This window comes from Wyeomyia smithii, chromosome 3 (genome assembly GCF_029784165.1).
Source record: "Wyeomyia smithii strain HCP4-BCI-WySm-NY-G18 chromosome 3, ASM2978416v1, whole genome shotgun sequence".
NCBI lineage: Eukaryota > Metazoa > Arthropoda > Insecta > Diptera > Culicidae > Wyeomyia > Wyeomyia smithii.
Window position 1 is genome coordinate 128,293,995 of NC_073696.1, and position 24,052 is coordinate 128,318,046.

General features: G+C 39.3%; 2 protein-coding genes across 2 annotated transcripts in view; one reads left to right on the forward strand and one right to left on the reverse strand.

The window, feature by feature from the left end:
- Positions 1-24,052, forward strand: part of LOC129726698 (glycerophosphocholine phosphodiesterase GPCPD1) — a 96,639-nt gene that overhangs the window by 45,096 nt on the left and 27,491 nt on the right. Inside the window, exon 2 of the mRNA XM_055683698.1 lies at positions 1,284-1,529. Coding sequence (XP_055539673.1) covers positions 1,295-1,529 — 235 coding nt within the window. The 5' untranslated portion in view covers positions 1,284-1,294. The remainder of the gene's footprint in view (positions 1-1,283; positions 1,530-24,052) is intronic.
- Positions 739-10,518, reverse strand: LOC129726699 (CLIP domain-containing serine protease B15-like). The gene is made up of 4 exons (XM_055683699.1): positions 10,171-10,518; positions 9,884-10,113; positions 9,529-9,821; positions 739-9,460 (listed from the first exon to the last, which is right to left on the reverse strand). The coding sequence occupies exons 1-4, from the start codon at positions 10,501-10,503 to the stop codon at positions 9,156-9,158; spliced, it is 1,161 nt and encodes a 386-aa protein (XP_055539674.1). The 5' UTR covers positions 10,504-10,518; the 3' UTR covers positions 739-9,155.

The following is a 24,052-nucleotide window of genomic DNA, read 5'->3' on the forward strand; positions in this document are numbered from 1 at the left end:
GACATTATTTGTGGAATTCCTCTAATGCGTTAAAATTCATTTCAAGGATCGAAATAACTAAATGGATGAAAATCTCGTCGGAAATGATCGTTTTTGCACAAATAAACCGCACAAATACAAAAACCGCACATAAAGAGTTGAGTTTTGTTTCGATTTTTTTTCCGAGATAACACCAGATCTCAACGTTTCTAAGATTTTTGGAATCAAAAAAACAAATTTTCGATATCGACAATTTCATGAACTACACCGCCTGTGCTTCTCTTCATTAGTCAAAAAAGTAAAACTTTGACCGCTTTGAGGCACATGTTCCGCAAGTCCGATTGATCAGGGATTTTGCAGGGAGGCTATATTCGAGAAAAAACTTTTGACCACTACTTCAAAGCGGAATTCGAAAAGTCGATTTTCATTGCCACCCTAAGGGACATTTAATAGTTTAATTAAAAGTTTCATATCCAAAAAGTTGAAGGAATTTTTATCATGCATACTATACGGGTAAAATAAACAACACATGGTGATGGTACAATGAACAGTGTAAATTTCCAAAAATATTTCAAATGCCTCGTGTTTATATTAGTAGTTTTACTCTAAAAACGAGCATTTTTGTAACGCAATGCAGAGCAGAGGCATACGCACCATCCTTTTTAAAACTTAGCAAATATGATGAAACCACACTTTTTTTCGCTTGATCAATTTCAATAAACTTGCCATAATCGTCGATAGATGGCACATTCGGTATATTGAAAACAGAATCGACGCAAATTATCTGGTAACCTTGAGACGGGAAATTTACCGCCTGTTGAAGGAATTGTGCATGATTTTAGAAATAAGCATAAAAACAATTACAGTATTTTAGGGTGCCAATTTTATCATCTCTTTACCTAATCACTGCTCTTCTTTTATTAGTGACCAGGATTTATTGTTTCCAAGTTTCTGCATATTCATATGATTCGAAAACACCGAGTATTGTTCTGTAATGTAAATGATAAGGAATTCATTTCCTAATTGGTCTTGAGTAAGCTACTCGTTGTGCGTTCAAATCCCGAGACTCGGGATAGACACGCTCGTAACCGCTAACCCTACAATTGTCCGATACAATTATGGTTGACCGTGAAGTCTGTGTCTAATAAACAGCAAAATTTTAAGTTTCAATAGCAGAATGTAGCACCTAGGCTTTGCTTTGATATGGTAACATTATCAATTTCGATAAATAAAAATTTTCAAATAATAAAACACACGTATCATATACATACACTTTAAGATTTCAGTATTTTTTTATTTTTCAGCACAACTAAACATGCAGCGCTGGTGGTTCCTCGAAGAAAAAGATACCGCTGCTAATAGCGTAACATCTTTATCTTCAAATGTGAAAAAAACTAAACCTTTAGAAACAGCTGGAGATCGGAAATACAACTTCCGTGTTTTAGTTAACTATGAGTTGCTGAAAGATGAAACGATTGCCGTTACCGGAAACTGCGACGCTTTAGGCAATTGGGAAGCAGAACGATGCATCCAGATGCAACCGGAGAATGGTATGTGATTGTGTTTTCCGGCTTTAAAAAATGTAATATACGTACATACTATTTTTTCAAGTCCACGTGTAATTGTCATATCATTAGCAAAGTATATTGATCGACCGATTTTGTCAAAATTCACGTTCCGGCTCCAAGTGTTAAGCACTACTTCCCAGCTACACTTCCAAAAAAAACGCCTTTTTCACTTTTGGGAAATGACATTAAAACCTCTGCTCTTTTTTCCATTTACACCTGAAAGTTAACTTTTGTACGAAATGCCATTTTTCTAGTGGCGCCGGGTCCGCCTGTGCAACATGTGCACTTCCCAGGTACTTTATTCCTCAATATCAGAACATATGCAATTATTGAAATATAATAACATATATAACAAGTAAGCATGTCAGCGGGATCTCTTCTAATGAAGCGTCAAACACATTGGTTTGATTTTCTTCTCTATTTACGGAAAAGAACTTCGAATACGGTTTGTGCACATGTGCCGAAATAAGGTACGCAACGCCTCTGCATTTTACGAATAATAATTTAAAACATTTAGTATGGATACGCATTAGTAACAGCTTTGCAAAAATGAGCAAAGTAGTAAGTTTCGTTCGGTTTAGATTCCGATTCTTCCAATTCTCTAAAGAAGTTTTCATGTTGTTGAATAGGGGTATCTTAAGAAATATTGCATCGATTTTGATGAAATTCTCACAGATCTTAGGTTTTTTGAGGATTTTTCTTTCACAAGTAACTGTTCAAAACACTATCCTTAAAAGTAATGTAATAGCACATTGAAAATGTTGGGAAAAAATCACAAAATCAAATCAAATTTTGACATAATTTTGAATCATTCCTGAGAGTTTCGAGTGGTCGTTTTTTTTAATCTATGAGCTTCTAAAGTACAAGAATAACTGAAGAGCACTGCAAACAGATTAATAGAGTTAAGAAATGGATTTGAACAGTCAACGTGAAGGCCGTACACCGCTCTCGTTAAGTTATCAAGTTTCAAAAAAAAAATCAAGGGAAATTGTACTCTTTTTGCCTTTCTCCTAGAAAGGTGTAGCAATCACTGAAAAAACTAAAGGTATGAAAGTGCACCAGAGGGCCGAATGTCGTATATCACTCGACTCAGTTCGACGAACTGAGTATTTTCTGTATGTATGTATGTATGTGTGTCTGATGTCAAATGAACGGGCTATCTTCAGAGCTCTTCACTTATAAATTTCATAAAGATTAAACATATGGTTCAAAAGTTATGTGCAGAAATGTTTTCCAGAGGCTGTTTAAACTCACTCACTTTTCTCAGAGGTGGCTGGACCGATTTTCACAAAATTAGTCTCGAATGAAAGGCCTAGTTGTCCCATAGGTTGCTTTTGAGTTCATTGTAAATGGTTTGTAACTTTGTCCGTTATTTATAAAAATGTCAAATCACGTTATAAAAGCAAAGCATACACCAAAGACTGCTTAAACTCACTTACTTTTCTCAGAAATGGCTAGACCGGTTTTTACGAAATTATTTAAAAATGAAAGGTTTAGTGGCCTCATAACACCCTAGTGAACTTTATTGTAATCGGATTTTTAGTTTAGGCATGTATCAAAATGTGAAAATAACGAAATTTCATTATCTCAGAAACTAAATAACTAATTTAAACAAAACTGGTGCCAAATGATCCTATTTTCCACGTTTGAATATTCGGAAATACACCTGGAGGCATCCAAATGGGGAAGCCTGCTCCCAGATCGATCACGTACTGATTGACGGTCGGCACTTTTCGGATGTTACTGATGTTAGGTCTTTTCGGGGACCAAACATTGACTCTGACCATTATCTCGTCGTTTGTAAGATCCGTTCTCGATCGGTTGTCGAACGTGCTGAAATCTCGCACAGAGAGGACGACGCGTTTCAACATTCAGCGGTTGAAAGCTGATGGCGTGGCAGCAGAATACGGAAGGAGTGGAAGACATAAATGGGCTGTGGAGCAGTATTCACGGCGCCATCGAAACGACTGCGAGAGAGGTGGTAGGTACGACGCGTGGAAGACAGCCTAACGTCTGGTTCGATGCCGAGTGCCAGAGAGCGACAGATGAGAAGAACCGTGCCAGGAGCCGCATGCTCACTGCGGCTACGCGTCAGAACAGAGAGAGGTACAGGGTGGCAAGAGCTGCTGAAAATAGAACCCACCGTCGGAAGAAGCGCGAGTACGAGGAGCAGGTGCTCGCCAGCGCAGAGGACAGCTATGCTCAAAACGATGTGCGGAGATTCTATAGAACTGTCAACAGAGTCAGAAGCAGGAATTTCCCGGTGCCGGTCATGTGTAATGACAAGGACGGCAACCTGCTTACTGATAAACCGACGGTTGCCGCCAGGTGGAAAGAGCATTTTCAGGCGCTATTGAACGGTGAGGAGCCGGATGAGCAGAGCAGGAACAGGATGATTATGAGTGACGAACAAGCTGTGGAGCCACCAACACAGGAGGAGGTGAAAAAGGCGATTAGTGAGCTGAAAAACGGCAAGGCCGCTGGGAAGGACGGTATCCCGGCCGAACTTCTAAAAGCGGGAAGCGAGCGGCTGTACTATGCGATCCACCAGATAATACTAAGGATCTGGGTGGATGAACAAATGCCGAACGAGTGGTTGGAAGACCTCATATGCCCTATCTATAAGAAGGGCCATCGATTGGATTGTGGCAACTATCGAGGATAACGTTGCTCAACTCCGCATATAAAGTGCTCTCCCGTATCCTGTTCTTCAGATTGAGACCGTTAACGGAATCCTTTGTTGGCGAATACCAAGCTGGTTTTCGACAAGGGCGTTCCACGACGGATCAAATTTTCACCCTGCGACAGATACTCGATAAGTTCCTGGAGTACAACTTATCGACTCACCATCTGTTTGTGGACTTCAGGGCGGCATACGACTCAGTGAAAAGAAACGAGCTGTGGCAGATCATGCTGGAACACGGTTTCCCTACGAAACTAATAAAGCTGAGTCGTATGACACTGGAGGGATCAAAATCGTGCGTGCGGAGCTGGCGAGACATCAGCCGCGTTCGTAACGTTGAATGGACTGAAGCAGGGGGATCTCCAACCTACTGTTTAACATCGCTCTTGAGGGTGCAGTACGAAGAGCAAACGTCGAAAGAAACAACACGATCATCACGAAATCTCACATGCTTCTTGGCTTTGCGGACGACATCGATATCATCGGTATCAACCGTAAGGCCGTGGATGAGGCCTTCGTACCTTTTAAGAGAGAAGCAGCGAGATTGGGACTTGTCATTAACTCTGCCAAAACGAAGTACATGGTAGCTGGCAGAGAGCGTGGGAGTCCCCGTGGTGTTGGTGCTGAGGTGGAGATAGATGGGGAACGATTTGAAGTGGTTGACGAATTCGTTTATCTTGGTACGCTTGTGACATGTGACAACGATATGAGCCGTGAAGTGAAACGACGAGTTGCAGCTGCGAACAAGGCTTTCTACGGTCTGCGTAACCAGCTAAGGTCCCGTAGTTTGCAAACTCGCACAAAACTAGCGCTGTATAAGACGCTGATACTCCCGGTGGCCCTTTACGGACATGAAGCATGGACGCTGAAGGAAGCCAATCGACGAGTGCTCGGAGTTTTTGAGCGTAAAGCTCTGCGATCGATACTTGGCGGTAAACTGGAAGATGGAGTGTGGCGCAGACGAATGAATCACGAGTTGTACCAGGTATACAAACATGCTGATATAGCGAAGGTAATACAGCGGGGCAGGCTTCAGTGGGCTGGACATGTAGCCAGGATGCCTGACGAGAGAGCCGCCAGAACTATCTTCATTAGAGAACCAGGGAGAGGCCGTCGACTCCGTGGTAGGCCTCGCACGCGGTGGATGTGTGGGGTGGAAGAAGATGCACGATCTGCTGGTGTACAGTCTCCCCGAACGACTGCCCAAGACAGAAGAAGCTGGACATCTCTAATTCGTTCGGCCCTAGACCGGTGAACGGTCCGTAAGCCAAAAAAGTAAAGTAAGTAAGGTGCCAAATGAACGGCCTGTCTTGAAAATCTTTAACTAATTATATAACATGTGGTTCAAACTTAAGTATAAAAGAGGAACTCACGGTTTGAAAAGAAACATATTCCAAAGACTGTTTAAGCTCACTCAATTTGTTCAGAATGGTTGGACCGATTTTCACTGAATTAGTCTCAAATAAAAGATCTAGTTGCGCAATAAAATCCTATTTAATTACACTGTTATCGGACTTTAACTTTGTCCGTTATGTATCCAATTGTAAAAATCACAAAACTTAATAGGGTACCACAGAAACTACACAACCGATCTGAACATAGTTGGATTCAATGGACCAAATGAACTTGTCTTTAAAACCATCATAATGTTTAAGCATGTGGTTCAAAAGTTATGGAAAGAAAAGTGGCTCGGAGACTGTTTAAAACTATAGCAACGATCAAAATATGTGGCCTCAACATTTTTCAAATTTGATGTTGTACTATAACCAGATTAGGCAGAATTTGGCCATTTTAGGAAGTATTCCGGCAACCAGTGAAGTAGTCAGGGAGACTGCGAGTTCATGTCCCGTCTGAATGCGGTATGTTTTTCCAAATCTAAAACACATTTTCAGTTCGCTTATTTTTCGCTTCCCCGGCTGCACACACTGTCTGCCTTTAATAAACTTGAATGTAGAAGCCGTTGTTGAAGATAGAAATCAATTCGAAAAAATTTAGCCCTACGGAGCACCTTCCGTTGTCGTGTTGCACTCGCAGGTATGACTCAGACTGGCTTTGGTCTCGATCACACAGGTCTATAAGAGTTACCAGCGTCAGCTGACTCTCCTGTATGTGATGAGACATTCCTTTCAGTCGCATAAACAACGCCTGCACAGCAGGGTGTGTAGCTAGGGGTGAGCAACAGAATAAGTCGGCAGTGGATTTTTCGCGTAATGTATTTGAAACATATTTATTTCATGATATTTGCATGTGTAAGTGTTAATGTATGCTCATATGTGTGTGAATGTTAGGTTTTGAATGTTCGTTATATTTGTGCTGTTGGCTACCAGAAATTCGTTATTTAAAGTGAAAAATAAATCCAGCAGAAACTTTCAAGGTGTTTTTTTTTAAATGGGAGTGTTGTGTAATTCTATTTGAACAAATAATAAGTTCGAATGAGAAAGGCTGGGTCTCACCACTAGGTGGATTAATTCGGTTTTTTTGTAAGTATATAAAATTTCGTGTGTATTTTGAAATTTTGTGTACATAAATTCAAAATAATTAAAAATATTTTTTTAATGACATTTTTTATTTAGCCTGAACTGTACACATACGTTTCTTTGAACTTAAAGATGTCATTTTGTTCTGTTAGTATTTTTTCAAAATCTAAATTTTTTATGAAAACAATAAAAGCACAGACAGACGTCCAAGTAAGAACGATATTGATCGAGAATTCCGTGTAAACTTTTAAAGAGAATTGCGTTATAAATCACTTGTACACTAGTGCCGCATGGTGACCCTATTGCTACCTTTTTTTTGTTTCGCTGGTGTATTTTATCTGATAAATTCAATGAATATTAGAAAACTATGGATGCATCATTGAAATAATATACTTAGGAATCATACTACATTATAGTTTACGGTAAAACATTGATTCTTGCTAGCATTATTTTGGAATTAGTTTACACATATTCAAAACTATGCCTGAGTCAACCCAAAGTCAAAAGGAAGTGGTAATATTTAAGTCATCTTCCAAAAGCTGTTGTAACAAATAGGTATGCTTTTAAAACAATTCATTGTTTTAGTAACATCTATAAAATACCATAGAAACAGTTTTATTCTGTAACAAGTTGGAAAAAGTTGAAATAGTAGTTTAAGGCATGGCCGAAATATGTTTATCTCTGACTAGAGCGGACAGATTTTGACCATGCCAAGTTTTGAGCTCTGTTTACCATTCGGCCGTTGCTTGCTGAGCGAAGAAGCTGTAGTAATTTACAGTTGATTATTTTTTAATTTATTACATTTAACGATATTAAATTGACTGAGAATGCTTGTAAACCGCTATAAACTGGATTTTTTAGTTTTCAAATGCCAAAAATTCACGGCAAAAAGATGTCTTCCTGAAATCCCCTATTTCTACTCTAAACAGATCTATGATGATCCAAAATATAATTAATCCGAAACATTTCCGCAAACGGCTCTAAATATAGAGGTTGGTGGTTCAAAGTATGTTTTCAGTACTTCGTAGAATTTTAGAATATTTTGACATACATCATTCAACAATGCAATTCATTGAAAAATATCCAATATCCAAAATTTTCAATCATTTTCAAATCAAAATCCAACAATGTTTATTGCTCCAAGGTCTAAGCTTTATTACTTACAAGGTCTAAGCTATAAAAAAAATATTTGATGATGTGTACCGGTTTGCCTCTTTCTCCCCTATATGCATTCAAATCCACGAAATAATTTAATGAAAAAACACTCTAACTCAGTATAGAAGGATTATAGCAAAATGTTGTCTTCGAAAGAAACCTGTATTTTTATGTTGGTCATTTTTGTCTAGAACATTTTTTCTTGAGAAACAAATATTTAAAAAGTTATGCTAGAAAATCTAAATTTTAGGGGGTTGACAGCGAATATGCTTCGTATTTCAGTAAATAGACGTCATAGAAATTCAATATCTTCTGCAAAGTTTCATATTGTGAAAAGTTCTACAACTTTGCTAAAGAAACCATTCATGTATCTTCGCTGTATCAAAAGTTAGATATTTTATTTTTATGATAGTAGGCCATGATCAAAAAAATTCTTATCACCATTTCCGTTATATTTTTGAGAACAATTCTTTTGAACGTTGTCTTTGGCTAACATGAACCGTTTAAACACAAAAGAACTATAAGTTCGTCAAATTGCCTTTTCCTATCACTGTGCAATGGTAACATAAAGGTATTTCGCGCCTAAATTTAATCATAGCAATCGAGTTACTTCTGGTGTTCGCTCAGATAGGTGCGTGATATTTTTCACGCCGGAGTGTTGAATATTAATATTGCCGTTCCAGCTGAAAATCGAAAAAACGACTTGCGACATTCGATCTTTTACCTTATTGTTGATTGCGACAAATTTTCTCGCGAAAAATTCTTGTAGGAGTGCGCGGGTACGTCTAATCGCGGTATTATCTTCTACGAAAAGTGCGGAAATTGGATTTGCGCACTTTTTGTAGAGACACCAACATGATTGGTTTTACCCGCGCACTTCTACTGCGTTTTTCATGCATCTTGCGAGATAATTTCTCCCGCAATCGACAATATGTACAATGCGAATAATCTCGCATCTAGTGCGCTGTTCAGCTTATCTGATGCGCTATACAGCGCGCGCACTAGATGCGACATTATGCGCATTGGGCATAAGGCAAAAAAATCGAAAGTCGCGAGTCAATATTTCGATTTTCAACTGGAACAATAATAGACGAGTAATCTAAGTGTTGCTTTTGCTAGTCGCGTTCCGAATGGTGCCGTGGGCCCTCAAAAAAACGTAAAAGCGACGTTAGTGTAAATTCAAGTGAATTTTTCTAGGCACGCTAATATGTATATTTAATGGCATGGACTTGTCATTAGTGGCAGCCGAAACAACCACTATTTTAAATTTTCACATTGTAATCATTAGTTTTGTTATTCGTTAAAAATGTCTTCAATCCAATCGAGATATTGCATTACGTTAGTATAAATTCCTGGATGGTTTGCAGTTCCACATTCTTGGGGGCCGAAGCTTACTATTCCTACAAGGTAATTGACAAGTCCCAGCTGCACTGTTAACGACCCACCCGAATCACCGCGACATGAATCCTGGCCAGATTCTCCTCCAGCGCAAATTTGTTGTTCTGTCAGTTTTATGTTGAGATACGAGAATGCTTCATCACAAACACTGTTATTTCGGCCTGGAATAGTTACATGACGTTGCAGGCCAGCTTCGTTTTCTATACAAAATAATAAATGGATTAACTCTATATTTTAGCAATAACGCGACAGTATCTAATAGTTGCACCTTTCTCAGTTTGTCCCCATCCGGTAACGGTAAAACTTTGCTTATCAATACGTAGTTCGCGTATTTTATCATCAAACGGCAAACAAATTGGAATGACATAGTCACTAAATTTAATGTTCTCCTTCGTGCTGATTAAAGCTATATCGTGTTGCATATCCATAGATTTTCTTTGATATGAAGGATGAACTATGAGTTCATTCACTTCATATTCAACTCTACATCGTCGCACATTATTCGAGAAGGTACAGGGTGATTGTTGTTTTGTATTATATTCACTAAATCGTACACTATGTCTACAAAGTAATGCGAGAAGTGCATTTTATGTGATTTGTTATCGATAGCTACATTTACTTACATTTTCCAGCTACTAGGGACGTTACTATAGCAATGAGCTGCAGTTATTACCCATCTTGAATTAATTAGAGTACATCCGCAGTTTACTGACGATCGTTTTTTATTTATTTTATAAACAATCACTCCAGCCCATGGTATTTCCCCGTAGATGGTTTCGGTTCCTCCGAAAACACGAGTACTAATTTTTGAAATACCACATTTTTCCACATTATAAAACAATGGGCAGCAAATCTGAAATTGTTTTCTTTAGTGTTGCAGTTGCTCTCTGTGATGCAAAAAATATAATACTAATGGTAATGGTCGAGGATTGGCTGTTGTACTTCCGCATTTGTTATGATCTATGAAATACAACTCTTCGGGTGTCTGATTTGGATTACGCAATATATTTAGAACATATTCGCAGTTTTTAACAAGCCGGCACTGTCCAATTTGATGAGATGTGGTTATACAATCTTCATTAAGTTCCGCTTCTATCATAACTGTTTGTAGAGCTAATATAACTAAAAAAGCTGACCACCGTAACATATTCACCAGCGTGTGTGCTTTGCAGAATCCTCCAACACGTACTGATTCTTCACTTTTCATTTGTGCGCAGATTAATGAGCTCTCCTCGCAAAACATGGTTGTGTTAACTGATTAAAATGAACAGCATGAGAAGTGAAATGTGTAGCACCAGTGATTTCGGGGACAAAAATTGCCTTTGTTTTGGTTGTTCATTCATCAACATATTAAAACATGCGCATAAAAGTGTTTATCAGTGGATTTGGTGAAACACATTGAAAAAAAAACTTACTTTTATTTCTAGTGCAACTTTGTGCAACCGAAACTGAATTCTATATAATAAACCACTGATCAAAAACAGTAATTAACCCTGTAGTGTCCAAATAAATTTTTAGACGGACTCCGAAAAAATCACTATGACGCTTTATAAACCTTTTTTAAGTTCTTATTGAAGCTTTTTAGAGGTTCAAATGGAGACCGTCTAGAGGCGGCATTGGGCACTAGAGGGTTAATATTCGCCTCATTTTGTTTACTATCAGATTGTTTGTATACAAATCAACACAACAAAACTTCCACAATGAAAAGAACAATTATCGGTTACGTTTGCGTTTTTTAATAGCTGGTAAAACCTAGCAATTCTCAGAAGCATGTATGAGCGGAGAGAATGTTGTGAGTCAAAAGAACTATTAAAATCTGAGGAAACGAACAAAAATTGTAACACCACATTGGCGGGTATTGTAATCAGGTACAATAAACAGCGTGTTGATTTTGATACGATTTTCGTTATCTATTGCTGAACAATAAATTGAGAATGCTCTAAAATTGAATTGTTTCGTTGATGTAGGGATGGAAAAACTATCAGTAACTCAGTAAGGAAAAACACCATTAACTATTAAAAACATTAAAAGTTTTTCTCTTACTGATATTGTTTGCATTCCGACGTAGAATTACGTCTTACGGCAAGTTAGTTTCCAAAGGATTTTGTTTATTCTTAAAGCAATCTCTTGGAAAGTAGCTATGCGTCCACCAAGATGCGGAAAATTACCTGCAGCACTGTAAAGCATTGCTGAATATGTCAGGACATGTTAGTAATTTTGTCCGGATTCGTCGGGATTGAATCTCTGAACTAATGAACAAAAGAGTCACCTGACGCCATCTTAAATCGGCAAAACTGGTTTCTTGTGAAAGCGCTCTATACCTCTATACATTCGATAGCCTTTGTGTCCGAAAGCGAAATAAAACAATTGTAGGCGATTGATTAAATTTTATTAGATTGAACAATACAGAAAGCATTCCGAGTCGAACAACCAAGCGCATCGGTTGTGTTTATCAGTCGTCTCGATATATTCGCAAAAAATACGCGAACAAAAGACATCGCTTGCCCGGTCCGGTCTAACGAGTGCTGTGCAGTGCAAAATAAATCCGCTTGAAGGTCAACCGCTATTGTTTGCTTTGTTGCTGCGAAGCTGCGCCGCCGCTGCCGAACCGAACGTTTCGGTGTTTAGCTGTGTTGAAGACAACCAGAGCTACATAGAGGAAAGTGTAAATCTGCACAGCTGCCGGCTGCCGGCGGCTGCACCCAACGATTGCGTGACCACATTGTCGAAGACAAAGCATCGCTTGAAATCAAAGAAAAGGTACGTGTTTCTTGTCGGTGTTAGGGCGCTAGCCTTAGCACAATGGAAGAGGATACCTCAATCCCCGATCCCCCGACACCGAACCCTCCTGACTCTGTCCCTCCTGCTCCTTCCCCCGCTGTCCACTCTTCAGTTCCCCCTCGTGCCAGGCTCTACCTTGACGAAACAGCAGGTTCACGTTTCGTTGTATATTTCCGGCCAAAAGCAGGACCTAAGTCGAAATCCCTGAACATTATACAAATTTCGAAAGACCTGACGTCACGCTTCAAGGCCGTGACTGAAATAATCAAGGTTAGACCAAACAAGCTCCGTGTTGTGGTCGATGACCTGAAACAGTCGTGACGGCGTCGTGACCGATCCGAGTTTGTCCGGCGAGTGCCTCTTGAAGGATGCTGTAGGCTGTTTTAAAAACAGCAGCCTTCCTGAGGTTAAAGTATTAGAAGTAAAACAACTGCGATCTGTGTCGCTCGTCGGCGACAAAAAAGTTTACACTCCGTCAGACTCGTTTCGTGTCACGTTCGCCGGGTCTGCATTGCCGAGCCACGTCTTGATCCACCGGGTTCGTCTTCCTGTGCGCTTATTTGTGCCCCGTTTAATGAACTGCACCAATTGCAAGCAGTTAGGTCACACAGCCGCCTACTGTTGCAATAAGGCACGGTGCGGTAAGTGTGGAGAGAACCTTGCCGACGATTCCTGTAGTGCGAATGCTGAAAAATGTATCCACTGCGGGGAGAATCAGCATGAGCTCTCCACATGCGCGGTGTACATGCAGCGCAAGGATAAATTAAAACGGTCTCTCAAAGAGCGTTCAAAGCGTTTTTACGCTGATATGCTCAAGAAGACCACGACCACTTCTACCATAACAGCGAACCCCTTTGATCTGTTGTCTTCAGATGAAACCGACTCTGACGAACCACTAGAGGGAACTTCTTTTGCCATTCTTGGGGAGTCTAGAAAGATGAAAAATCTTTCCTCCCCTAAGCTTCCCAGAAAAGGTCCTAAGATTTCCCAAAGTGGAAAGAACAGTACAACCAAAACTAAAGGTGCTACGGAAAAACCGAAGCAAACCCCTCCTGGGCTTGGCAATTTAAAGTCTCAGAAGGAGTTCCCAGCACTTCCAGGAACATCTAAAACCCCAGTTGCTCCTTTTGCACATCCAGTTGACAAAACAAATGCTGGATTGGTGAATTTTTCTAATATTGTGGACTGGATTTTCGAAAATTTCAATGTACCTGATCCAATTAAAAACTTTCTTACAGCGCTCCTCCCAACAGTTAGATCATTTTTGAAGCAGTTGACTGCCCAATGGCCCCTCCTTGCAGCGATCGTATCCTTCGATGGCTAATTCAACCGCTAATTTGAAGGATTCTATATCTGTTTTACAGTGGAATTGCAGAAGTATTTTACCAAAAATTGATTCATTCAAAGTTTTGATAAATAAAAACAAATGCGATGCATTTTCCCTTTGCGAAACTTGGCTTACTTCGAATACTGATCTTAACTTCCATGATTTTAATATTATTCGCCTTGATCGAGACACCCCATATGGAGGAGTAGTTTTAGGGATTAAAAAGTGCTATTCTTTCTATCGTATTAACCTCCCCTCGATTCCAGGCATCGAAGTTGTCGCATGTCAAATGACAATACAAGGTAAAGAGCTTTGTATTGCCTCAATATATATTCCTCCCAGAGCACAGGTTGGGCAACGGCTGCTCTTTGATTTAATAGAACTTCTTCCCTCGCCACGTTTGATTTTGGGAGACTTCAACTCTCACGGTGTGGCTTGGGGTTTCCCTTACAATGATAACCGCTCCTCTTTAATCTATAACCTTTGCGATGACTTCGACATGACTATTTTAAACAACGGTGAAATGACACGTATCCCGAAACCTCCAGCGCGCCCAAGCGCTTTGGATCTATCCTTATGTTCGACGTCGCTACGGTTGGATTGCACATGGAAGGTAATCCTCGATCCTCACGGGAGCGACCATTTGCCTATTCTTATTTCAATTACTAACGGGTCAACTCGCATGCGACCAATTGACATTCCGTATGACCTCACACGGAATGTTGATTGGAAGTTATACGAGGAAATGATTTCAAAAGCGGTCGAGTCGATTCAACATCATCGAAGAATGCGGAATCGCGTAACGGTCAACGAAAGCGAGGAGTCTTCAAGTCGGTGGGTATTTGATTTTGCCGGGAAAGTATGTCCGGACTCTGTTCCTGAGCAAAACATTGTTCGCGATGCGTCTCCAGGCCACGATGCGATAGAATCACCTTTTACGATGGCAGAATTGTCAGTTGCCCTCCTTTCCTGTAACAATAACGCGCCTGGGTTAGATAGAATCAAATTCAACTCGTTGAAGAATCTACCCGGCAATGCCAAGAGGCGCTTGTTGAATTTGTTCAATAAGTTCCTGGAGCAAAACATTGTACCGCAGGATTGGAGGCAAGTGAAGGTGATCGCCATCCAAAAACCGGGAAAACCAGTTTCTGCTCACAACTCTTATAGGCCGATTGCAATGCTATCTTGTATCCGGAAATTTATGGAAAAAATGATACTCCGTCGTTTAGACCACTGGGTCGAATCAAATGGTCTACTATCAGATACTCAGTTTGGCTTCCGCCGTGCCAAAGGGACGAATGATTGTCTTGCGTTGCTTTCAACAGATATTTAGTTGGCGTATGCTCGCAAAGAACAAATGGCGTCTGCGTTCTTGGACATTAAGGGGACTTTTGATTCCGTTTCTATTGACATTCTTTCGGGTAAACTTCACCGACAAGGATTTGTCCAATTTTGAACAATTTTTTCACAATTTGTTGTCCGAAAAGCACATGCATTTTACGTATGGCGATTTGGCAACTTTTCGCATTAGCTACATGGGTCTTCCCCAGGGCTCATGTTTAAGCCCCCTTCTTTACATCTTTTATGTAAATGACATCGACGAATGTCTGGCAAATTCATGCACGATAAGACAACTTGCAGACGACAGTGTAATCTCTGTTACAGGAGCCAAAGCTGCCGATTTGCAAGGACCATTGCAAGATACCTTGGACAATTTGTCTGCTTGGGCTTTACAGCTAGGTATCGAATTCTCTCCGGAGAAGACTGAGATAGTAGTTTTTTCTAGGAAGCATGAACCTGCTCAGCTTCAAACACAATTAATGGGTAAAACGATTTCTCAGGTTTTGGTACACAAATATCTTGGTGTCTGGTTCGACTCTAAAGGCACCTGGGGCTGTCACGTGAGGTATCTGATGGAAAAATGTCAACAAAGAGTGAATTTTCTTCGTACAATAACCGGACAATGGTGGGGAGCCCACCCAGGAGACCTTCTAAGGCTTTACAAAACAACGATACTGTCTGTTATTGAGTACGGGTGTTTCTGCTTCCGCTCCGTAGCAAACACACATTTGATCAAACTGGAGCGAATACAATATCGTTGTTTGCGTATCGCCTTAGGTTGCATGCAATCGACCCATACGATGAGTTTGGAGATCTTAGCTGGGGTACTACCATTGAAAACCCGCTTCTGGAGCCTGTCTTCTCGTATTCTTATCAAATGTGAGGTCTTGAACCGTACCGTGATTGAAAATTTTGAAAGGTTAATCGAACTTAATTCTCAAACCCGTTTTATGACATTGTATTTCAATCACATGTCCCAAAATATTAACCCTTCTCCGAATATTCCAAATCGTGTCAACTTATTAAATACTTCTGATTCTACTGTGTTCTTCGATACATCCATGATAGAAGAAATTCGTGGAATCCCGGATCATTTACGCGTGCAGCAGATCCCTAAAATTTTTTCCAATAAATATCGAAACATCAACTGCGACAATATGTTCTACACTGACGGATCACTTCTTAATGGGTCCACTGGCTTCGGTATCTTCAATAATCATTTAGCCGTCTCCTATAAGCTCGATAATCCTGCTTCTGTTTACGTCGCAGAATTAGCTGCAATTCAGTACACCCTAGGGATTATTGAAAAAATGCCCACGGACCATTATTTCATCTTTACGGACAGTCTCAGTTCTATTGAGGCTCTCCGATCGATGAAAGATGCTAAGCACTCTCCGTATTTCCTGGGGAAAATACGGGAACATTTGAGTGCTTTATCCGAAAAATCGTTTCAGATTACCTTAGCGTGGGTCCCTTCTCACTGCTCGATACCGGGCAATGAGAAAGCGGACTCTTTGGCTAAGGTGGGTGCAATTAACGGCGATATTTATGAACGACCAATTGCCTTCAATGAATTTTTCGCATTTGTACGTCAGAATACGATCATCAGTTGGCAAAATTCTTGGACCAAGGGGGAACTGGGAAGGTGGTTGCATTCCATAATTGCCAAGGTATCGACGAACCCGTGGTTCAAGGGGTTGGATGTAGGTCGAGATTTCATTTGCGTGATGTCTCGGCTTATGTCCAACCACTATAGATTTGACGCGCATCTCCGTCGTATTGGGCTCGAAGAAAGCGGTATCTGTGCCTGTGGTGAAGGTTATCACGACATAGAGCACGTTGTTTGGTCATGCCTTGTTCACCGTGACGCCAGGTCTAAACTTGTAGCTTCCCTTCAGGCCGGAGGTAGACGGCCAGCTGTTCCTGTTCGTGATGTCTTGGCGAGCCTTGACCTACCCTACATGACCCTTATATATGTTTTCCTGAAATCCATCCATGCCCTAGTCTAGTCCCGTTCCCCTCCGTCTACACCCAACAAAACGACAAGAACACGTTAGAACCTTAAGCACAAAACCAGCAACCAGACCCCGCACAATAGAACCAGGACCCAAGGACTACGAGCCTCTGTCCCAACTCACGACATCGTGGCTCAGCAGAACGAATCCATACATGCCATTCGACGATTATCAGACGACCATTGAACAACAAAACACTGATTGGAAAATCCATGCTAGTTTTAAGTTAGACTTAATTTCAGCTCGTAGTCGGCAGCGAGGATAAAAAAATTGCTTTAGTTTAAAGTCATCAGATATAATTGGCGCCGTTAAACATTTAATTGTATTTGTGCCGTGTCAAATAAATGTTATGTGAAGAAAAAAAAAACAATACAGAAATGGACTTAAACATTTTGCTTTTTCAATTGCTCTAACGTAAACCTAAATCATCAATAATATGCAATATTGTGAACGAAAAACAAAAACATGTACACGGTTGCAGCCAAGGTTGCATATTCAATTTTGGGGTGTCAATTCAATTCAATTCACAATTGGCCACGTGCCGATAGCTCGCTCCACAAGTACAATTTTGAAACATGATGACAACTTTGCAGTCCTTAAGTAATGCTACAAGTTTGTCGAAGAAAGTAATGCTCTAACTCTTATGCCTAAAGTGTGAGAGCCCAAATTTAGTGGGATATTCAGTCAATATTCGCGGTGAATATTATAATATTCACCGCGAATATTGACTGAATATTGCACTGAATATGGGCTCTTACGCTTCAGGCATAAGAGTTGAAGTATTGCACTATTCGGCAAACTTGTAGTACTACTTAGGAACTACAAGTTTGTCATACATCATATTTCTAAATTGTACTTGTGAAGTGAGCTATCGGCATCGGTGGCGAAAAAGTACCCTAAAATTGAATATGCAACTTGCAGCGATAAATTCTGAAAAATACTACAAGGTATACAGCCCTAGGGGTTGTATGGAATGGTGACGTAGGACTAAATATTTAATATATGCTAAACTAAATATTATTATATGCTGCGCTTAACTGTTCATAGGTAACACTACCGCTTATTTTTGATAGTCGTTATTTTAAAACTAACGATGCATGAATACATGAAAATTTTACACTAGTAGTAGTTGCGAAAATTCTCATAACTCTTATCTTCAAGCATCTATAGTTCTGAAAAGAACCGATTCCATAATATTCAGTTAAAAATTCGTGCTACCGAACGCTGATAATCGCACCATGAATATTTTGAGTTGACTCGTATGCAGCTCTCGTTTCTCAATGTCGCGTACCTTTAACAGCTGCACTGCTCTCGCTTATGTGAAACAAACTAAACTGAAGCCGAATTTGCTACACGCAGTCTTTTGTATCGAGTTCAGAGCAGATTTTTGCAATTAAGGCGTGGCTACGTAGCTTCGAGAAAGAGGAACAAACCAAAACACCTTCGATACTACTGAGTGATTTTCATAAGCATCAAAAGAAAGGTTTTGCTTTCCCGATGCGCAAATCACTCTGGTTTTTAGATTAACTAATTTTCGTTTCTAACATTTGACTGATAACGGTGTTCGAGTGAACACAAACAAACAATTAAACCGGAAAATCACTCAATTTAGCAGTGCAAATTCTTGAAATGAGGGTTATATCTTGTTGTGATAAACTATTCATAGGTAACACTACCGTTTATATTTGGTGCGTCCTGGTCGTTATTATTGTAAAAATGATTATTTAGAAATAGATAAAAATTTCACACTAGTAGTAGTTGTGAAAATTCTCATTACTCTTATCTTCATCATCTTATAGCTCTGAAAAGAACCGATTTCATAATCTTCAGCTCGAAATGTAGCTACAGAATGCTGATGATCACACCACCACCGCACAGTGGTCCAATAAGGCAAAAAGTGGTACTTAATTCCATAGCGCCTTTCAACTTCATCCTAGCTTAATAGTGTCTTCGGAGCAATTGTTTGTATGAATGACCCGCATAATTGCAAATTGTCAAAAAATATGAAAAGTTTACTATACTTAAAAAAATAGTAGGAGGGTGGTATTCAAGACACGACCGCATGACGTTGACTACCGTATTCTAATATTCCATTAAAACAAATAGTAGAGGGAATTGCAACGCTTCTATTACAAAACTTCGAGGCACCAAAAGGTGCCAGTTGCCGATTATTCTTGTTTTCTGGTTAGTCAGTCTCGAATTCCAGCCATTTAAGTACTCTTGCAGCAGCCATGTACTACTAACAGTCACCAGCGTTACGGGTGAAACCGGCATGAGATGACCGGTACCATTTTGTCTTTCCTTCTTTCAGTTGCTAACACCTAGCGTCCGTATGTCACCGGTATGGTTTAGTAATGAAACTGATGGGGTAAAATATTCGAATGGTACCTTTTTTTATCAAGGCTTCGTCAGTTAGGTAGAAAGAAGGAGGGGCTACGTAGAGAATGGATTGACAAGGAACGCAAATAAACATCGGAAACAGAAAGTGACAACAACGATAACAACAAAGTCAGATCGATTGTATTCGTTAGTGTCGACTGTGCTTGGGAAGAGAGGTAGTGATTGGCTGCGCGGTATGATTTAGACAATCGATATTAATTACCAATTTTTCAATAGTGTATCTCGAACAATAGTTTGTTTTTGTTACATAAATTTAACCGTAAAAGAATTTCTGATCGATTGATGCCAAAACCTCGAAAACCTGATTATAGATGACTGAAAAATAAGCGCTCAAAACCTGACCACTTTTCCCTGGTTGAATTACTAGATTTTCAAATTCAGGCGCCTAACTTCGATATAGACGTTAGTCAACGTCAATAAAAAAATTAACTTTTTTGTGTTAAGAGATAGAAGAATAGTTTATTCAGCAAAGTTGTAGAAAATTCAAAAATATGAAACTTTGTTGAACAAATGAAAATCCTATCTCTTTTCGGTACAAAGTTATAAAGTACACTACATGGAACTTATTTAAAAGTTAGTTTTTTGTACTTAACTTTTGTTAGATGCATTTTACACGAAAGTGTAGTTCGGAGGAGTTGTTATGGCACACAAACACACATTTTTGCCAAAGACCATATATCTCCAGGACTTTTCCTTACAAAGTTATATCATATTTTAGCTTATTTTTTCGATAACTTCAAGAACGTATAGGTTAAAAAGGGGCAAGTGGAATCATGATGTCAATACTTTTCTTGAAGTTAAGCTGAAGTACTATAAACTTCTTTAGATTCCATTTGTCCCAATCCACCCATTCTAGAGTACGGCGAGCATATGTCACAGTAGGTTTTCATATATCAAAAATACTAACTTTTTTGTGTTGGGAGATAGAGGAATAGTTTATTCGGCAAAGTTTTAGAACGTACAAAAATATGAAACTTTGTTGAACAAACAAAATTTCTATCTTCATTGGGAACAGAGTTACAGAGTATTTCATGTAAAAGTTACTTAAAAGTTAGTTTTTTGTATTTAACTTTTGTTAGTTACATTTCACAAGAAAACGTTGTTCTAAAGAAGCATTTGGGCATACAAAATACACGTTTTTGTTGAAGGCCACACATCTCCAGGACTTATCCTTACAAAGATATAGCACATTTCAGCATATTTTTTTGATAATTTTAAGAACGTATAAAGAAAAAGGGGCAAGTGGAATCATGATGTCAATTCTTTTTCTCAAAGTTTAGCTCAAGTGCTCGAAACTACTATAAGTTTCATCCGTCCCAATCCACCTAATCTTTATTCTATACGTTGTTGAAGTTATCGAAAAAATATGCTGAAATGCGCCATAACTTTGTAAGGAAAAGTCGTGGAGATGTGTGGCCTTCAACTATGCTGAAATGCGCCATAACTTTGTAAGGAAAAGTCGTGGAGATGTGTGGCCTTCAACAAAAACGTGTGTTTTGTATGCCCAAATGCTTCTTTAGAACAACGTTTTCTTGTAAAATCTAACTAACAAAAGTTAAATACAAAAAACTAACTTTTAAGTAACTTTTACATGAAATATTCTGTAACTCTGTTCCCAATGAAGATAGAAATTTTGTTTGTTCAACAAAGTTTCATATTTTTATACGTTCTAAAACTTTGCCGAATAAACTATTCCTCTATCTCTTAACACAAAAAAGTTAGTATTTTTGATATATGAAAACCTACTGTGACATATGCTCGCCGTACTCTAAAATGGGTGGATTGGGACAAATGGAACCTAAAGGAGTTTATAGTACTTCAGCTTAACTTCAAGAAAAGTATTGACATCATGATTCCACTTGCCCCTTTTTAACCTATACGTTCTTGAAGTTATCGAAAAAATAAGCTAAAATATGATATAACTTTGTAAGGAAAAGTCCTGGAGATATATGGTCTTTGGCAAAAATGTGTGTTTGTGTGCCATAACAACTCCTCCGAACTACACTTTCGTGTAAAATGCATCTAACAAAAGTTAAGTACAAAAAACTAACTTTTAAATAAGTTCCATGTAGTGTACTTTATAACTTTGTACCGAAAAAAGATAGGATTTTCATTTGTTCAACGAAGTTTCATATTTTTGAATTTTCTACAACTTTGCTGAATAAACTATTCTTCTATCTCTTAACACAAAAAAGTTAATTTTTTTATTTTAAGTATAGTAAACTTTTCATATTTTTTGACAATTTGCAATTATGCGGGTCATTCATACAAACAATTGCTCCGAAGACACTATAAAGCTAGGATGAAGTTGAAAGGCGCTATGGAATTAAGTACCACTTTTTGCCTTATTGGACCACTGTGCACCGGTGGCATCGATTATTTTGTTGGCCGCGTATAAAATTTGCTCTCCGCTGTGCCCTCCAGCAGCTGTGCCAGCAAAATATCCTGCAGCGTACGATGGTTATTGTTGCTGCCGTGTGCAGAATACAGGTAACATGCTCCGCGGTGCCTGGAAGTTGACTCGTATGCAGCTCTCGTTTCTCAATGTCGCAAAGCTTTAACAGCTGCACCGCACTCGCTATTGTGGAACAAACTAAACTGAAGCTGAATTTCCCACACGCAATCTTTTGTATCGAGCTCAGCGTAGATTTTTACCATTAAGGCGTGGCCACGTAGCTTATAGAAAGAAAGAGAAACAAACCAATACATCTTCAATACTACTGAGTGATTTTCATAAGCATCAAAAGAAAGTTTTTGCTTTCCCGCTGCGAAAATCACTCTGGTTCTTAGATTAACTAATTTTCGTTTCTTATGTTTGACTGATAACGGTGTTCGAGTGAACACAAACGAACAATTAAACCGGAAAATCACTCAATTTAGCAGTGAAAATTCTTGAAATGAGGGTTATGTCTTGTTGTGATAAACTATTCATAGGCAACACTACCGTTTATCTTTGGTGCGCCCTGGTCGTTATTGTAAAACTGATTATTGAGAAATAGATGGACATTTCACACTAGGAGTAGTTGTGAAAATTCTCGTAACTCTTATCTTCAAGCATTAATAGTTCTAAAAAGAACCGATTCGATAATCTTCAGCTCGAAATGTATGCTACAGAATGCTGATAATCACACCACCACCGGTAGCATCGATTATTTTGTTGGCCGCGTATAAAATTTGCTCTCCGCTGTGCCCTCCAGCAGCTGTGCCAGCAAAATATCCTGCAGCGTACAATGGTTATTATTGCTGCCGTGTGCAGAATACAGGTAACATGCTCCGCGGTGCCTGGAAGTTGACTCGTATGCAGCTCTCGTTTCTCAATGTCGCAATGCTTTAACAGCTGCACCGCACTCGCTATTGTGGAACAAACTAAACTGAAGCTGAATTTTCCACACACAATCTTTTGTATCGAGTTCAGCGTCGATTTTTACCATTAAGGCGTGGCCACGTAGCTTATAGAAAGAAAGAGAAACAAACCAATACATCTTCAATACTACTGAGTGATTTTCATAAGCATCAAAAGAAAGTTTTTGCTTTCCCGCTGCGAAAATCACTCTGGTTCTTGGATTAACTAATTTTCGTTTCTTATGTTTGACTGATAACGGTGTTCGAGTGAACACAAACGAACAATTAAAGCGGAAAATCACTCAATTTAGCAGTGAAAATTCTTGAAATGAGGGTTATGTCTTGTTGTGATAAACTATTCATAGGCAACACTACCGTTTATCTTTGGTGCGTCCTGGTCGTTATTGTAAAAATGATTATTGAGAAATAGATGGACATTTCACACTAGGAGTAGTTGTGAAAATTCTCGTAACTCTTATCTTCAAGCATTTATAGTTCTAAAAAGAACCGATTCGATAATCTTCAGCTCGAAATGTATGCTACAGAATGCTGATAATCACACCACCACCGGTAGCATCGATTATTTTGTTGGCCGCGTATAAAATTTGCTCTCCGCTGTGTCCTCCAGCAGCTGTGCCAGCAAAATATCCTGCAGCGTACAATGGTTATTATTGCTGCCGTGTGCAGAATACAGGTAACATGCTCCGCGGTGCCTGGAAGTTGACTCGTATGCAGCTCTCGTTTCTCAATGTCGCAATGCTTTAACAGCTGCACCGCACTCGCTATTGTGGAACAAACTAAACTGAAGCTGAATTTTCCACACACAATCTTTTGTATCGAGTTCAGCGTCGATTTTTACCATTAAGGCGTGGCCACGTAGCTTATAGAAAGAAAGAGAAACAAACCAATACATCTTTAATACTACTGTGTGATTTTCATAAGCATCAAAAGAAAGTTTTTGCTTTCCCGCTGCGAAAATCACTCTGGTTCTTAGATTAACTAATTTTCGTTGCTAATGTTTGACTGATAACGGTGTTCGAGTGGGCACAAACATACAATTAAACCGGAAAATCACTCAATTTAGCAGTGAAAATTCTTGAAATGAGGGTTATGTCTTGTTGTGATAAACTATTCATAGGCAACACTACCGTTTATTTTTGGTGCGCCCTGGTCGTTATTGTAAAAATGATTATTGAGAAATAGATGGACATTTCACATTAGGAGTAGTTGTGAAAATTCTCGTAACTCTTATCTTCAAGCATTTATAGTTCTAAAAAGAACCGATTCGATAATCTTCAGCTCGAAATGTATGCTGATGCTACAGAATGCTGATAATCACACCACCACCGGTAGCAACGATAAAATATAAAATTTGCTCTCCGCTGTGCCCTCCAGCAGCTGTGCCAGCAAAATATCCTGCAGCGTACAATGGTTATTATTGCTGCCGTGTGCAGAATACAGGTAACATGCTCCGCGGTGCCTGGAAGTTGACTCGTATGCAGCTCTCGTTTCTCAATGTCGCAAAGCTTTAACGGCTGCACCGCACTCGATATTGTGGAACAAACTAAACTGAAGCTGAATTTTCC